Here is a 19,135-nt window from a genome sequence, read left to right as displayed (position 1 = left end):
AGAATTTCTCCCTCTCTTTGTGTGTGTGTCTCGGTACTACACTGTCCGCCTGTGTATACTCAAATAATAAAGAACATTTAAATGAGGTTCAACAATGAGCTATAAGATTGATCGCACACTCCTCTTGATATAAGTACACATACTCTATAATCTATGTTACTTAAAACTGTTGTAAATCAGTACCAAATGAAGGTCCTTTTCTTGTAAGAATTTGAACATCTTTGGTGCCAACAAGTCCAATATGGAATATTTTCAAATTCAAAGTTCAAACGGTACTTTCATTTTGCCATATAAAGATCAATAAAGGTCTTAAAACATTCTAATGCCTCAGGTTAAAGAGAATATTTCTGCATAGACCTCATCCAAGCCTGCAATAACACAGACTCATGAATTCAGTCTGTGAATGATGAACACTGTGCAGGTCTCCTAGCCTCAACCCTAGTCAGTGTAACTGACACTGACCATGCTTCATTTTGGACTGTAAAATCATTAGAGCATTACTTATAAGAAGGAGGAGAAAAACACAGTGTAATAAATATCTAGCACTGGCATACTCTGGCACTTTTCCAAAGTGAATGTACAATTTCCACAGACAGTAACCTTATTTGTATATTAAAAAAAGAAAATGAAGAGAGAACATCATAATAAAAAAACTGCATAATGCTGGCATATTGAAGCATCACACAAGATGAACACCTGACTAGACAGAAGGGTTGAAAAGGCGAGAGAGACTTAATGAGAGAAGCATGAGGCGTGGAACATAATTGAACTATTACTCACTTTTTGCACCTACACCTACTTTCTCCTGATCATAACTGGTCACTCTTTCACCCACACAAAACACACACACTTTTTCAGTGTTTTCTTTCCTAATGACAAAGGTCATAAAGTCATAAGTAAGCCTATAAACTTATTATTGTTTTTCTTTTAAAATAATCATTGATGTGGTCAGTACATTGCCATAAATGCCTGATGTATAGAATATGATACAAACTCATATGTGTAAGTGGTTATAAAAAAAATTATTTTGCTTAAAGGCCCAGCAAACATTGAATAGATTTTTTTGGCTTTACAAGTTTAAATTAAGAAAAAAAAATTAAGAGTAAATAAACTTTACTCATATGTATAATTCTTTGGTTATTGAAAATGTGGCAGTAAGTGGTTGGTGCTACATTAGAATCCTGCTGAGTAGGCCAGAATGCAGCGCTATTTGGTTAGGATGCGCTATATGCGCTGCAGTTACAATTACACAAAGGCGCTGAGGTGTGAAATGGCGTTTGGCACAAATCTATACTTCAACCCAAATTTCTTCTAAAATAACATAATATAAAAATATAAAAAATAAAAATATATAAAATATGTAAATGAAAATTTTGACGATGCCACCCCAGGGAATTTCACCCAGGAGAATATTAGCAATATCCCAACAGGGGCACACAAGTTTGTTACTATAATAAAGATGGCAAACGAGAAGCGTGAGTACAGTTCCAAAATACGAAAACTTTAATTGTACATAAGTCATCTAATAAAAACAATAGTAAAACTGTTAGTCCACATGGTTACAAATGTGCTACTAATCCCTGATGGGAACAAACACAACACAAAAACAGTTTACAGAAAGACTGAAGCATATACAATGCACAAAATGAAAAACAATACAAAATACCAGGCTGAGGTCCCCAAGAGAAGTGTTCACTTGCTCATGTAATTTAGCCCACAGGTCCCCATGTACTCACAAACCAGCACACCCAGTGTACATGTCACGCATTTAAGAAACTGTGGAAGATCCTTCCACCCGTAGGAGCCTCCAGCTACTAAAGCTTCAATCACAAAACAAAAGCATAAAAAATCCCCTCAAACAGAATTTCACAAATAATATGACCATGAATAAGAAAACCCCACCATAAAGTTACCTTGAACTTTAACAGCTTATACTGTGCACTGGTCCAGATTGTATTCCAGCAATTAAGTTGTATTTACTTAAATTTAAAATTAAGTTAATTTAATTTAAAATTAAATTCCTCCCCAGGAACATACAAAATGAAATTAAACAGACAAAGGAAAAACAGACAACAACTCCCCTCGCTAATGGCGGTAAGGTGACAATGTTATCACAGTATTGAACAGAGACACTTTTATAGCAATCAAAAGTTATGGCGCCCTTGCAAGAGTCGAAGGCGAAGCTGCAAAGATGTCCCCTAAATAGTGTGATCCAATAGTCAACGTTGTAAGTGTAACAAGAAGTATCAATCAAAAATACAAAAAGGACGAACCCACACTAAATGTAGGCAAAATGCATCAGATTTTACAATTATTAAACAATAAGCTCAAGGGCAAGTAGACATGAAACGAGCCATAAAATCAGAACTAATCAAAACATTGGGCCTACATTTTCCCCATCCAAAATGTGGCCCTGAACCTCAGTGGGTGCTAGTTTTCCGATAGCTGCCTAGACTGTGACGACACACTCCCTTTCAATGCTGAATCCACACGGGTCTCCACTCCTTGTTATCTAAGTATATCACATTACTGTATATCTAAGGAAAGTAGATATACTGGGTGTGCAGGAGACCAGGTGGAAGGGGCAAGAGTAAAAAGTACATAGTATTGGCAGGGGATACAAGTTGTTTTATTATGGTGTAGATAGGAAGAGAAATGGGGTAAGAGTGGATGAAGGATGAGGAGGACGAGGAGAGGAAAGATAAATAAGAAGATGAAGTGGTGGAAGCTGAGACAGGATTTGGGTGGTCAGGAAGAGCTTCCAGAGGAGATAAGAAGATAAGAAATCATTGTGGTAGAACAAGGAAGTAGAGGACTAGAGGCTAGCTAAAAAAAGTGGGATGTAGAAAGGGCCAAAGAATATGGACAGGATTACAAGGAATCGCAGTGCAGAATGAAAAGAGACATAGGAAAGTCGAAACAGAAAGCATACAATAACTTGGACTTGACAACAGACCTGATGAGCTGAGAAGGATTAGTGAGACAGAGAGATAGACATGGGAAGGATGTGCAACAGATAAGCATAATTAAAGATAAAGATAGAAAGGTGCTAACAGGCGAGGACAGAGTGCAGACAAGATGGAAGGAATATTTTGAGGAGCTGAGCTGGGAAAGACGGAAGGAAGAGATGAATATTGTAGAGCAGGAAATAGCAAAGATTGGATAGGATGAGGTGAGGAAGGCTCTGAGGCGAATCAAGAGTGGAAAGGCTATTATTCCAGATGACATTCAAGTGAAGGTGTAGAAGTGTCTAGGAGAGACAGCAGTGGAGTTTCTATTTAGATTGTTCAACAGGATTTTAGAGAGTGAGAAGATGCCTGAGGAAGAGTATAGGTGTTCTAGTGTCGATCAGTAAGAACAGTAAGAAGGGTGATGTGCATAGCTGTAGCAGGTACAGAGGTATAAAGTTGATGAGCCACACAATGAAGCTATGGGAAGGAGTAGTGGAAGCTAGGCTAAGAAATGGAGTGGGTACTTGTGAGCAGCAGTATGGCTTCATGGACAGGTTGACAGATGAATTCAGGCAGGACTGCCCACTGCTCCGGGTGTGTGTTCACGGTGTGTGTGTGTGTGTGTTCACTGCTCTGTGTGTGCACTTTGGATGGGTTAAATGCAGAAAACGAATTCTGAGTATGGGTCACCAAACTTAGCTGTATGTCACGTCACTTTGTCACTTTGTCAGTAGTGCACAGAGCTCATATATGCAAAGTTAAATTAGCCCAAATGTTTCCTAGTACTAGCTCTTTGTGCAATAGATAATGCATGAGGGTACTTTAATTCACATGTTCTGGACTGGTTCAGAGTGTTACTGGTGATTGATATTTAACACTGTTTTGAATGTTCTTTAGCACACATTAGAGCCAAAACCTCTTGTGGCATTATTTGGAATTGTTCCAGAGGATTCATGGTTGTCAGTAGCAATGTGCAAAATCCTTGCCTTCTCTTCTTTGTTAGTATGTAGAGCCACCCTAATAAACTGGAAAGATCCCCTATTACCCACAAATATTTAATGGAAAATGATGCTCTGTCTCTACTTCAAAAAGATTACATATTCATCAGAAAAACACTTATTTAAGATGATGTGCCCTGTTGTTGAATATGTTGATCAATTTAAATAATGCCCTTTTATTGATTGATTTTTTTATTATAATTTTTTATTTATTTATTTTTTGTTGTTGTTTTTTAAAACACCTGTAATTTCTATATTATGAGCTCTACTCCAAAGACTTGTTGTATACATTGAAAAATATCAATAACAATATTAATATAAAATTTTTATCCGAAAATTTTCTGTCTATGTGACAAAGTGTGTACAAAGTGGCTGTTTACAACACTTTAAAGAGGCTTGTGGCTTTTCTTCTTGTCAAACCCACCACAATGACTTCTTTACATTAGGCTTGTAACTAGCTTAGATTTACATTATTTTATTTAAATTTTAACCTTTATATGTAGCACTATATGTGCATAACCTATTGTGACAACTAGCATTTTCATACTAATTTTATAAAATAATGCACATCTGAGGGGGCACGGTGGCTTAGTGGTTAGCACATTCGCCTTACACCTCCAGGGTTGGGGGTTCGATTCCCGCCTCCACCTTGTGTGTGTGGAGTTTGCATGTTCTCCCCGAGGTAGTTCGGATAAGCGGTAGAAAATGAATGAATGAATGAATGCACATCTGAGATATACACAAAAGATAAGAAAACACATTTCATGTTTGCAATGTACATTTTATTGTGATTACTTTTACTTCCATTTTTTATCATGGTTACTTTGTGTTCATTCTCTCTCTAGTCTATTATTTTTTTAATCCATGGAAGAAAGTAGGAGAGCTTCATATATACCTCTGGATGCTTGAGGTGTAAGCAGTGGTCACGGTTGGTATATGCAGCTAATCCTTGTGGTTTTTTTTCACAGATAAGAGGACTCCCTGAATCACCCTGCAGAGAGTTTATAAGGACACAATATACTGTAAAATAAATAATAATCAGATATTCAGGACTGTTTATAGCTGTTGCAAAGTAAAATAAAAAGTTTATTTTCTGACATACCACATGTCATAACACGTCATGTCATAAATAGAAAAATTTAAAGTGAGTTGCTGTTTAATAAAAACAAAGTTGCTGGAAAATAAATATGTGCTAGAAAAGGAATAAAACAGCTTAGGCTGTGCGTTTAATAGTAGATAATAAATAATAACTTTTAGCTTGTAATTACACATCATGCTGTCTATTATTATTTTCCTTTAACAGCACCGCCCATCATTTTTTTTTACTTTTCTTGTACAACATTTGCAGCAACTTTTTATTTAGAGATTTACTGCAATACCTTACAAAAAGCACCTCTTCCATCAGTAGTACAGATCATGCTGTTTCTGTCAAAGTCATCTTTCCAATGCTTCTTGCACTCAGAGTTATCTCGAATGGTGAGATTCACCTCTCGTAGGACTTCTGATGGTCTGTTCTGTTTTGTTCTGCCCCAGCCAGCTATTGAACATATCATGTTGGCTGGAAGGTTCTCATTCTCCTCGGGAAGATCAATGACTTGCACACTGTCTTTCAGATTGGCTTCGTTTTTCAGCTGTAAGAGATTGTTCAAATAGATTATTAAATTGTTTGAGGTCAGAGCTAGTTTGTACGAAATGACCAGAAGTAAATGTTTTGAAAGCAGAAAAAAGTACCTTCAGTAGCATGATATCATTTGGACGTTCATTGCTCTTGTAACAGGGATGCTTGATGCGTTCCTCCACTGTGATTCTTTGCTGTTGGGGCTCCTCTTGAGTGATGTTGTGAGCTCCCAGTACCACTTCCAGCTTATGATTTCCAGAGTATACAAGGTTACTAGTTTCAAAGAATATGCATCCCATACATATTAATAGAGACAATATTATCTCATATTACTTTCTTACTATACTATATTAACTCAAAATACTAGCATAAAGCTGTCTTTAAAATTGTAGAAAACCCCAAAACTACATACTCTACACAGTGGGCTGTAGTCAGTACATAATTTGTTTTGATAAGCATGCCACCACAGATGTGCTTCTTGTTAATCTGAACAGACACCATATAGGGTCGGGAGTGTGCTTTCGCTTCCATTCCTCCAATAATACCACTCTCCATTGTCCCTGAGAAAACAAAAAATGTGACATAATCATGATATTAAGAACCTTGTAATGTTTCAATACAGGGCAACAATTACTTTTTTTAATATGTAATACAGAATACATTACCGCACAGATGGAGGACAGAAAGTACAAGGATAGAGATGCTGAAGAACATGTCTGTAGTACACCACACTGACAGAGCTGTGTGATTGTTCTCTGTTACATTACAAACTTCCGATAAGAACCTCCTAAGGGCGTTGAAATCTCCCACATTTTTTCTCCTCACATGGTGCTCAATGAATACACAGTAGTACATCCACACATGCCCCCTAACCAACAAACAAACCTGCCCCTACCCCCACCAACAAAAATACACATACACAAATTTACACAACTGAATTTTCACAAATGAACCAGTTCAAAGGTTAACATGTGCTTGATTCTTAACACTACTATAATTTTGTTTAAATATGTTTTTTCCATTTATTACTTCACTTCAACAGCAACATAAGCTATTTCCATGCGTCTGAGTTCCTCAATTGTCCTCAGTCCAAAAAATACATCTTCAATTCATATAGTCCTTTTGGAAAAGGGCCAATTATTATAGTGCACAATGAATACACAGTAGTACATCCACCCATGCCCCCTAACCACCCCTGACCCAAACACCCCTGCCCCACCAACAAACACACACATACACAAATTTACACAACTGAATTTACACAAATAATCCAGTTCAAAAGTTTAAATGTGCTTGATTCTTAACACTACTATAATTTAGTTTAAATATGTTGTTTTTCTTCACTTCAACAGCAACATAAGCTATTTCCATGCATCCATTTCCATGCGTATGATTCCCTCAATTGTCCTTAGTCTGAAAAAAATACATTTTGAATACATATTCATATAGTAGGACTCTTGATGTGGCGCTGTTCTCTTTTGTTCTGCTCCAAACACCCACTCCGAACAACAAGCACACACATACCAACACACAGGGGTCTTTTGGGGGTTTGAGGACGTAGAAATGATCGAAAATGAAAGTAGAGGTGAGTTGAAATAACTGGTGAACACAGTTCCAGATGATATTCATATTTAGCTTGAAGCTTTTCTTGTTTTTATTTTGTTGCTTTGAAAAAACAGTAATGTACAGTGAAATTCAGATTTGCTGGTGCCTTTAAAATATTGGACCAAACTGGCATATTGTATTTACAACAAATATACTAAATTATGTATGCAACCATTTTGGGAAAAATACTTTTCTATCTAAACAAGGAAATTCTATTAATAATACGAAATACTATTAGTTAAAACATCCAGATGCATTATATATATATATATATATATATATATATATATATATATATATATATATATATATATATATATATATATATATGTATGTATATCACACTGACAATTATCACATTGATCAATTCAGTAAAAAGCAATCTAAAAAGGACAAATGCTGTGAGGGGAATTTCTCATTCTGGCCTGTTGTTTGTACAGTAGATGTCAGGCTTCACAGACAGGAAGCGATTCAACTTCATAAGTCTTCACTATGACTGAAGGAAAACACAGCAGAGGCTTATGGTCTTAGAGTTCTGTAAAACTCATCATTACTATATCTGTATGCATGTAGTATGCAGGTGCAGGTGGTCCTGGGAAGGTTTGTGAAGCAACACCACTAAACTAAGAGCTGAAAGACTCGTGTTTATTTGTGTGCGATTGTCAGAGTAAAACTGCAGAATAAGATTCAGTTAAGGTGTGTTTACATACATTTTATACACCTTCTTTCCAGTTAAATATTTACATTAAAATGTATAAAGCTGATGAAGACAAGGAGCCTGTTTTTTTCTTTAAGCTTAATTCATAAAAACACAGAAACTCGTTCTGTATTCACTTTTCACAAGTCACATAATACTTGCTGATACAAAATACTTTTTCTGTATCTGCTACAAAATGGCAATGATTTATCCATAACAAAAATGATTTTATATTATTACAAATTATTTTAATTGATTTTATAAATTTGTTTTATAAATTTGCATGTTTGCTATATTAGCAATCTTATATTTTTGTAACTAAAGTTCACACGAATACAGAAACATAAATAAAGCAACCTTACCATTGCAGCAGTGTTACTGAATTTCCTCATTACTTTCTCAAAAAATCGTTTAAATGTCTCCATCAGTAAACAATTGATAACAAAATAGACTTCATTTATTTCTAACTAGAATGTATCTGAAATATAACTAGAATGAATTTTCTGGTTACACAACTGCACTTTTTTGATCATAGAGTACACACTTATAGAAGGGAAATAGTTTATAATCACAATGTATTAGGGCTATTCAACAGAGATGGGGGACTCGAGTCATATGACTTGACTCGAGTCAGACTTAAGTCTCAAATTTGAGACTTGAGACTTGCTTGACAAATATTAAAAAAAGACTTGACTTGACTTTGGCTTGACATTCATGACTTGAGACTTACTTGTGACTTGAGTTAAAAGACTCGAAATAACTTTTTTTGTTTTTTTTTTAAATCTGATTTTGAACACATGCAAAAGCGTAAAATAACCACGTTACGCAGCAGGCAAGCAGAGCAGTGGCGGAGCCAGAGGGGTGTCCCTGACATCTGATTGGCCACACCAGGTGCCACCCCAAATTTTTATTTGATAGCATTGGAAGTTTGATGCTGATCGACATCTCATTTCACCTATCAAAAGAAGTCTTCGTTTGACGTTTGGTCGCGGCGCCGCTCAACATTTCAAATCCATCAATCAATGACAAGAAAGAGTTGAGAGGTAGAGAAGTATACTAAAACAGACTAATACTAAAACATAAAATTTCGGTAAGTTTTGAGATTAAACATCAGGATTTTCTAGAAAAATATTTCGAAAGTTACGTTGCCCTGGCCACCCCGTGTATAAAACTCTAGTTCCGCCACTGAAGCAGAGGGAGAGCGCGCACTAACTAATAAACCTTAACAGTCGTGACGAAACATGGAAGGTGCTACAATAATTAACCAAAAATAATTAAGTTCGGGTACCGGGATTTTGTGAATGACAGGACTCCCTGCAGTTTTGGGCTGTGAACAGACACACCCTCCCCTCTTTGTTCAAGGTAGCGGTAAGAGTTATGGCCATCTCTGCATCAAGTGCACCTGTTGAACGTGTATTCAGCCATGGTGGGGTGATAATGCGACCACATCGCTCACAATTGAGTGACAAAGTTCTAACAAACTTAATTTTTTGCAAGCGCAATGTAGTGTAAATGGTCACTGTTTATGTGGAAATATCAGAACTCTGAAATATCAGAGAGTTATATCGCACTCATTTAGAATTTAATTAATTTAACTGAGACTTAAGTGCACATTAAAAAGTTTACAATGTTTTTTTCATTGTATTTTTTGTCATAACAGTAGTAGTATGTTTAATTTAGGAATGGGGGGCATAGAAGCCTTTATTATCACCACATATACATTACAGCACAGTGGAATTCTTTTTTCACATATCCCAACTTAGGAGGTTGGGGTCGGAGCGCAGTGGCAGCGATGATATACATCAAAGACACAACACTGGCAGCTTGGCAGTGCTGGGGCTTGAATCCCAATCCTCCAATCAACAACCCAGAGCCTTAACCCCTACAGCACTACAGCAGCCATTTCAATAATTTGGAAACATTTCGGGAAATCTGGTGCATATGTTGTCTGTGTAATACGCATACAGTGGAGCAGGTGCAGGCTGAAAAAGAGATGTGTGATTACTTGTTTTAATGACATCCATGTGTGAGAATGGCGATTCGGACATTTAAGTAGAGCTAGGGTAGTAGAGACGGGTTAATGTTGTTTCAGAAACATGAACAGAAGAAATTATACTAACAAAATTCATCATCCTGTCAGTCATCGAGGCCACTTGCCTAACATCACATGACTTCTGCTCTGTGCTGCGACTGCGGCTCATGCTGAATGGAACACAAGCGCTTATATTTCTTAATTTTTCACACTAAGCACTTGTAGGGTCGGAACAAATTGCACTGTGTACAGAAAAGACGAGAGAGACAAAATTAGAAAGAAGAATGAGTCATGAAACAAAACATAACTCTTATACTCACATTTTGCACCTACACCTACTTTCTCCAAACCAATACCTTTTACCATAACTGGTCACTCTTTCACCCACACAAAACACTTACACTTTGTGTGTTTTTGTAATCTTGTCATAGAGCATAGTAATAACAGTGAATTGCTGACAGCATTGATGTGGAGCTAACATGAGAAACATGAGGTCAGTAATATTTTCCTAATGTTTCCATAAAGGTAATCAAGTCATAAGTAGCCTACAACAAGACTCAAGAATTTCTCCCTCTCTTGGTGTGTGTTTGTGTGTATCTCAGTTCTACACTGTCCGTCTGTGTATACTCAAATAATAAAGAACATTTAAATGAGGTTCAACAATGCTAGATTGATCACACACTTCAATAAAGATTGATCGCACACTTCTCTTGATTTAAGCAAACATACACTATAATTTGTATTAATAAAAAATGTAAAGGGTACCAAATAAAGGTTTTTTGTCTTGTAAGAATTTGAACATCTTTGGTGCCAACAAGTCCAATATGGAATATTCTGTGTATTATAAAAGATCCACAGTACCTTCATTTTGCTTATTGTTAATAACGTTACACCTATGAAGATCAATAAATGTCTTAAAATATGGCTCTCATGCATTAAGGTGTTGCAGAAGGAAGCATTACCACCTGACAGCTCACAACACTTTAGTTAGATTCTAAACTCTGATTACTGTCTCTTTAGCTTTATATAGTATTTTAGTATGTAAATAAAGAATTGGCTTCCCGCAGGTTAGAGACACACTATCAAGAAGCTGTTAGGTGTATGACATGAAGTCTTAGCTTTGGGCTGCAATGCATTTGTTGTTTTTTTTTCTCCAATGGCTACATTGTAGATAGAAAAGAGAATATCCATATAACTATTTCTATATCCATATAACAACCCTTTGTAATACTGCAAATAACCATGTAAGCATTCAGAAAGTTATTTTAATTGTCAAAGTTCTCTATATATAAACAATTCCATCTATTAAACCATTTATTCACACTTAAAATAAAAATATATATGTATGTTAAAAAAATGATTTCCACCATTCTATTTTGTAATTTCTGTCAAAAAGATAATCTGATGATCTGATATTGGTGGTTCAGAGGTATGAAAAGTTAAAATAAGGTAAGTTAAGATGCTTTATTGTCATTGTATACAATATAATAAATAACATGTCAACTGTACAGCAATGAGGACATATACACATTACATTCTAACAATTAAATAACAATACCATACGATATCATATTTGCTACCTGAGTTCCTAAAACCACAGAAAGATTCATAAACAGGACAGAAACATTCTACAAGGCAAAATAAAAATGTAGTAAAAGGACCAAGAAATAACCAAACCAACACAAATGTTTCAGATGTTTTTGAAATTATGAGCCACAATGAATGAGATATTGGTCAGATGTGTCATTCTAATGCCTCAGGGTATAGAGAAGATTTCTGCATAGACATCATTTAAGCCTGCAGTAACCTATGAACTGTTTTACTTTGAAAAGAATCACGAACTCAGTCTTTAAATGATGAACATTGTGTAGGCTTCTAAGCATTAACTCTTATTACAACTATGAAAATACCCCAGAGCTCATGTATATGTTTCTCCTCAAATATAAAGAAAATAGACACAAGAGTCATAGTTGGGATTTTGATGAAGTCTTGTAATGTTCAGTCAGTGTACTGACACTGGCCATGCTTTATTTTGGACTGTAAACTCATCAGAGCATTAGTAATAAGAAGAAGGAGAAAAATACACAACCATAATACCATTGTAATGATTTTCTAGCACTGGCCTACTCTGGAACTTTTCCAAAGTGAATATGCAACTTCCACAGACAATAACCTTATCTGTATATTAAAAAAAGAAAATGAAGAACTGCTTAATGCTGGCATACTGAAGCATCACACAAGATGAACACCTGACTAGACAGAAGGACTGAAAAGACGAGAGAGATGCAATGAGAGAGAAGCATGAGGCTTGGAAAATAATTGAACTCATACATTTACTCACTTTTTGCACCTACACCTACTTTCCCCAACCCAATACATTTTACCATAACTGGTCACTCTTTCACCCACATTAAACACACACACTTTTCAGAATCTTTCCTATATATATGTAATGGTTATAAAAATGCATTTTGCTTAAAAGGTCCAGCAAACACTTAAAAAATAATATATTTTTTGTAAATTATGTAAGGCTTTTTGTTATTGAAAATTATATTTAAATGTATCTATTGCACATATAATAAAACCATAATAAAAAAACCATCTCACAAAAGACATATTGCCATTGAATTAAGTAAACTGTAGTGTATATAAAGTGGTACAATTAACAGGCCACGTTAACCAGCCTGAAGAACAATTCTGAAGAAAGCTTTGCAAAGTTCCAGGCCCAAAATACAAGGGCCTGGAACTTTGCAAAGCTTTCTTCTTCAGATATGTATTATAAATTTTTTATTTTATATATTAATTTCTTATATATATATATATATATATATATATATATATATTGTCACGATGCAGGACAGAGGCAAGTGAGGATCCAAATGCAGTTGAAACGCTTTAATAAACTAAGACAAGAAACCAATGACAGACAGGAAAAACTAGGCAACACACAGAGCTAACAGGAAACAGGAACACAAACATATAGACCACCACTAGCAACAGGGAAGTGAGCAGAGTATATATAACTGACAGGAACCAATGACAAAGCAGAGACAATAAGAGACAAAAACACACCTGCAGGAGAGATGGAGTTCAATTAATGTCCGTGGTAACCAATGAGTGGGCGGAGCAAACAATTAACAAACAGGGAAAGGCAGCAGACAGAAACAGGGCAGAAACACAGACAGACTCATTACAGAAACAAATATATGTGTATGTATATATATATATATATATATATATATATATATATATATATATATATATATATATATATATATATATATATATGTGTATGTATATATATGTGTATGTATATATATGTATATATATATATATATATATATATATATATATATATATATATGTGTATGTATATATATATATATATATATATATATATGTGTATGTATATATATATATATATGTGTGTATGTATATATATATATATATATATATATGTGTATGTATATATATATATGTGTATATATATATATATATATATATATATATATATATATTATAGGACTGGTGTCCGTCTCTGCCCTGCTCAGAGAGGATCTGCCCAAGAGCAGCGCTAGGTTGACGAGGTCTGTAAAGGACCCCATCTCTCGGCCCAATGGCATTAGATAGCGCAGCCCGTCCTCCAATCCATGCCGGAACATGTCCTTAAGGGCCCTCTTCCCAAAGTCCACCTGATTGCACCGGTCCAGGAACACCTCCACATATTCCTCAAGTGGGGAATCCCCCTGACATAAACAGAGCAAAATTTCTGCTGGATCCATTTGGCTAGTCGTTCTGTCACGATGCAGGACAGAGGCGAGTGAGGATCCAAATGACAATGACGTCTTTACATTAGGCTTGAAACTAGTTTAGATTTACATTATTTTATTTACATTTTTTAAACCTTTATATGTAGCACTATATGTGCATAACCTATTGTGACTAGCATTTTCTTACCAATTTTATAAAATAATGCACATCTGGGATATACACAAAAGATAAGAAAACACATTTCATTTTTGCAATGTACATTTTATTGTGATTGTTTTTACTTCCATTTTTTATCATGGTTACTTTGATTGTGTTCATTCTCTCTCTGGTCTATTTTTTTTAATCCATGGAAGAAAGTAGGAGACCTTCATATATACCTCTGGATACTTGAGGTGTGAGCAGTGTTCAATATGGGTATTTGCAGCTAATCCTTGTGGTTTTTTTCCACAGATAAGAGGACTCCCTGAATCACCCTGCAGAGAGAGAAAGATATTAACAACAACTAATTTACAAGGACACAATATAAAATTTATAATAAACTATTTTCAGGAGTTTATAGCTGTTGCACATAAAATAATAAGTTTATTTTCTGACATACCATAATATTAAATAGATCTATAAATAGAAAAATATAAAATGAGTTGCTGTTTTATAAAAACAAATTTGCTGGGAAAAAAATATGAGCTAGAAGAGGAATAAAACAGCTTAGGCTGTGCGTTTAATATAATGCTGCAGTTACAGTACAACGTCGTACATTTTTTCTACATTTACTTATTATATTATGGGACTACACATTTAAAATTCTAGCATAAAACTGTCTTTAAAATTATACAAAACCCCAAAACAACATACTTTGCACAGTGAGCTGTAGTCAGTACATAATTTGTTTTGATAAGCATGCCACCACACATTGTGCATATTGTTAATCTGAACAGACACCATATAGGGTCGGGAGTGTGCTTTCACTTCCATTCCTCCGATAATATCACTCTCCATTGTCCCTGAGAAAACAAATAATGGGACATAATCGTGAGATTAAAAACCTTGTAATCTTTCAATTACTTTTTTAATATGTAATACAGAATACATGACCGCACAGGTGGAGGAAAGAAAGTACAAGCATAGAGATGCTGAAGAACATGTCTGTAGTACACCACACTGACAGAGCTGTGTGACACGATTGTTCTCTGTTACATTACAAACTTCCGATAAGAACCTCCTAAGGGCCTTGAAATCTCCCACACTTTACTCCTCACAGGGTGCACAATGTATACACAGTAGTACATCCACACATGCCCCCTAACCAACAAACAAACCTGCCCCTACCCCCACCAACAAAAATACACATACACAAATTTACACAACTGAATTTTCACAAATGAACCAGTTCAAAGGTTAATATGTGCTTGATTCTTAACACTTCTATAATTTTGTTTAAATATGTTTTTTCCATTTATTACTTCACTTCAACAGCAACATAAGCTATTTCCATGCGTCTGAGTTCCTCAATTGCCCTCAGTCCAAAAAATACATCTTCAATTCATATAGTCCTTTTGAAAAAGGGCCAATTATTCAGGCAGTACTATAAACTAAATAATAAATAGCAGTGGGCTGATTAACCGCTTAGGATGAACAAGAGACTCATGAAGAACCATCACAGAATATAAAAATAGATATTTTGTTTAGAAAATAATGAAATATGTGAAATAGCATCGCAGAACTAAATAAAAAACTAAATAGAATTTTTATGATTTTTATGACGTTTTATGATTTTTATGATGTTTTATGATGTATGATGTTTTTATGATTTTTATGATGTCAAAAAATGAACATTTTGCTAATTCTGCAAGGCTTATGTAAATGTATGACCTCAAGTTTTTACAAAAGATAACAAAGGCTTGTGGTTTTTTCCTGTAATGGTCAAACACAACACAATGATATTGTCATGATTCAGCTCGGACTGTTGGCCATGTGCTATTGTTGTTGTCACGTGTCTGCCCCGCCTTCGTCTGCTCCTCCCTGTTTCATCACCTGTTCCTAATGTTGTCATTGTCTTAATTGTATTTAAGTTAGCCGCGTTGCTGAATGCAGCGCGGATCATTAGTTACGTTTCCCCTCGTCATGTCTAGTTCCTGTTAAATGTCGTCATTATTTATTAAACCCCCTTCTTTTGAAGCTGTCCTGCGAACGGGTCTGTCTCGGTCCATCCCAGGTTGTGACGGAATGATCCGCCTTAAAACCCAGCAGACCCAGCAGGATAGCTTCCAGCTCGGACCGGCTTTTTTCCCTTCTCCCCTTGGCCAGTCCTTCAGGTCCCTTTTTTTTTTTTTTTTTTTTTTTTTTTTTTTTTTCTCTCGGTGACATCGCTCCGCCCTTTTTCCGGTGAGGGACGCCGCTCCACTTTCGGTTCCGTCCGAAGCGGTCGTCGTCTCACTACTTCCGCGGGGGGTGCTGCAGGCCCAGGGCGATGGACCTTCCCACCCTCCCACCCTTGGTATTCTGGACATCAGGACGTGAGTCTGGCTGCGGTGTGTCGTTGTGTTCGGCCCTTCAGCTCGGCTGTGACGTCGTTCGGCCCTTCAGCTCGGCTGAGGATATCGCTCGGCCCTTCTGTCATGATTCAGCTCGGACTGTTGGCCTTCGTCTGCTCCTCCTTGTTTCTTCACCTGTTCCTAATGTTGTCATTGTCTTAATTGTATTTAAGTTAGCCGCGTTGCTGAATGCAGCGCGGATCATTAGTTACGTTTCCCCTCGTCATGTCTAGTCCCTGTTAAATGTCGTCATTGTATTGTTTCATTTATCGTCATTTTTGTCTTTGTCTTCATTATTTATTAAACCCCATCTTTTGAAGCTATCCTGCGTACGGGTCTGTCGCCATCCAGCCCCGGATGTGACAGATATATTTGCATCTTTCTTGAAACTAGATTAGATTTATATTATTTTAATTCAATTTAAAACTTTGTGTAGCATTATTTGTTTAACTTATTGTGACAACTAGCATTTTGATTTTCTTACTTAAATCGTAAAATAATGCAAATGTGAGATGTAAAGAAGAAAGATGGGAAAACACATTTCATATTTAAAATGTTTATTTTATTGTGATTGCTTTTACTTCCATATTTTGGTCGTGGATACTTCCATTGTGTTAATTCTCTCTCTAGTGTATTATTTCTTTAATCCATGGAAGAAAGTAGGAGAGCTTGATATAGACCTCTGGATACTGAAGGTCCAAGCAGTTGTGAGGGTAGGTATATGCAGCTAATCCTTGTGGTTCATTTCCACAGATAAGAGGACTCCCTGAATCACCCTGCAGAGAGAGCAAGCTATTAGTAACAACTAATTAACAAGAAAACAATATATAATTTAATTTTTGGGACTTGTTATAGCTGTTGCAGTAAAATAATAAGTTGATTTGATAACATACCACAATATTAAATAAAACTATAAATAGAAAAATATAAAGTGAGTTGCTGATTAATAAAAACAGATTTGTTAAAAAAATAATTCTGTGCTCAAAGAGGAATAAAACAGCTTGGGCTGTGTGGTTATTAGAAGATAATAAATAACTTTTAGGGTGTAATGACACATATGACACTGTTCATTATTATCATTTTCCTTTAACAGCACCTCCTTTATTTTTTTATTTCTAGTCTAATGTTTTATTTGGAGATTGACTGTAATACCTGACAAAAAGCACCTCTTCCATCAGGGGCAGTACAGATCATGCTGTCCGTGTCAAAATAATGTTGCCAAAGCTTCTTGCACTCAGAGATATCTTGTACTTTGAGCTTCACCTCTCGTAGAATGCTTGATGCAGCGCTGTTCTGTTTTGTCCTGCCCCAACCAGCTATTGAACATATCTGATTGGCTGTAAGGTTCTTATTCTTCTTAGGAAGATCAATGACTTGCACACCGTTTTTCAGCTTGGCTTTGGACTTCAGCTGTAACAGATTGTTTAAATAGTGTTTGAGGTCAGAGCTGGTTTGTACTAAATGACCAGAAGTAAATGTTTTGAAAGCAGAAAAAAGTACCTTCAGTAGCATGATATCATTTGGATGTTCATTGCTCTTGTAACAGGGATGCTTGATGTACTTCTTCACTATGATTCTCTGCTGTTGGGGCTCCTTTTGACTGATGTTGTGAGCTCCTAGTACCACTTCCAGCTTGTTCTTTCCAGAGTATTCAATATCACTAGTTTCACAAAATATGCATCACATACATGTTCATAGATACTAAAACACAAGCTTCTGCATGATAATGTGAACAGCGAAATGCTGTAGTTACATTGTAATCATTTTTTTTACTTACTATATTATCTGAATACACACTCAAAATATTAGCAAAAAGCTGTCTTTAAAATTGTAGAAAACTACATACTCTACACAGTGAGCTGTAGTCAGCACATAATTTGTTTTGATAAGCATGCCACCACACTTGTGCATATTGTTAATCTGAACAGAAACCATATAGGGTCGGGAGTGTGCTTTCACTTCCATTCCTCCAATAATACCACTCTCCATTGACCCTGAGAAAACAAAAATGGTATATAATCATGAGATTAAGAACCTTGTAATGTTTCAATACCAGGCAACAATAACATTTTTTAATATGTAATACAGAATACATTACCGCACAGATGGAGGACAGAAAGTACAAGGAGAGAGATGCTGAAGAACATGTCTGTAGTACACCACACTGACAGAGCTGTGTGACAGGATTGATTGTTCTCTGTTACATTTCAAACTTCCGATAAGCACCCCCACACACACACACACACATACACACATACACACACACACATACACATACACACCACACACAGGAATCTTTTGGGGGGTTTGAGGAGGTAGAATATTATTATAGAAAAGAAAGTAGAGGTAAGTGGAAAAAAATGGTGAAGGCAGTTACAGATGAGATTCATATTTAGCTTGAAGCATTTCTTTTAGATTTATTTATTTTATTTTATTGCTTTGAAAATACAGTAATGTACAGTGAAATTCAGATTTGCTGGCACCTCTACAATATTTGACCAAGCTGGCATATTTACAACAAATAATTTAAATTACTATTAATTAATACTTATTTATTTAGTACTACTTTGTGTTGTTACAGTCATCTTTGAATACATTTTAAGGAAACACCAATAAACTAACCACTAAAAGAAATCTTGTGAACTGTTTTGTTTAGTGTAACTTGAAAGTGAGTAAGGGTAAGTGTAACTTACATATTATACACATCCACCCATGATAATTTTTGTGCGTGTGTGTGTGTATATATACTGTATACATTACCGCACAGATGGAGAACAGAAAGTACAATGTATATATATCACAATCTGGAAGTATAATATTTACATAAATTAGATAAATATATAAACTTACCAAATAAGTTTGGTAAAAATTTTATTATACTAATTTCTAAAATGTTTTTGCCAAACAGTCCTGAAGATGGCACTAATACAAC

The 19,135-nt window shown here is 35.6% G+C and overlaps 2 protein-coding genes across 2 annotated transcripts; both read right to left on the bottom strand.

Moving 5' to 3' along the window:
* Window positions 1-4,790: 4,790 nt before the first annotated feature.
* On the bottom strand, window positions 4,791-6,281 carry LOC132850617 (granzyme B-like). Its single transcript, XM_060877263.1, has 5 exons — window positions 6,233-6,281; window positions 5,980-6,127; window positions 5,681-5,840; window positions 5,329-5,580; window positions 4,791-4,940 (listed from the first exon to the last, which is right to left on the bottom strand). The coding sequence occupies exons 1-5, from the start codon at window positions 6,279-6,281 to the stop codon at window positions 4,791-4,793; spliced, it is 759 nt and encodes a 252-aa protein (XP_060733246.1).
* Window positions 6,282-16,743: 10,462 nt separating this feature from the next.
* LOC132849997 (granzyme B-like) lies at window positions 16,744-18,386 on the bottom strand. Its single transcript, XM_060876061.1, has 5 exons — window positions 18,302-18,386; window positions 18,050-18,197; window positions 17,704-17,863; window positions 17,356-17,613; window positions 16,744-16,979 (listed from the first exon to the last, which is right to left on the bottom strand). Exons 1-5 carry the CDS (start codon window positions 18,348-18,350, stop codon window positions 16,830-16,832), a joined length of 765 nt encoding a protein of 254 aa, XP_060732044.1. The 5' UTR covers window positions 18,351-18,386; the 3' UTR covers window positions 16,744-16,829.
* Window positions 18,387-19,135: the final 749 nt, after the last annotated feature.

Source organism: Tachysurus vachellii, chromosome 8 (assembly GCF_030014155.1).
Source record: "Tachysurus vachellii isolate PV-2020 chromosome 8, HZAU_Pvac_v1, whole genome shotgun sequence".
Classification (NCBI taxonomy): Eukaryota; Metazoa; Chordata; class Actinopteri; order Siluriformes; family Bagridae; genus Tachysurus; species Tachysurus vachellii.
Note: the sequence above shows the minus strand (reverse complement) of the source record. Positions and strands in the feature narration are given on the sequence as shown.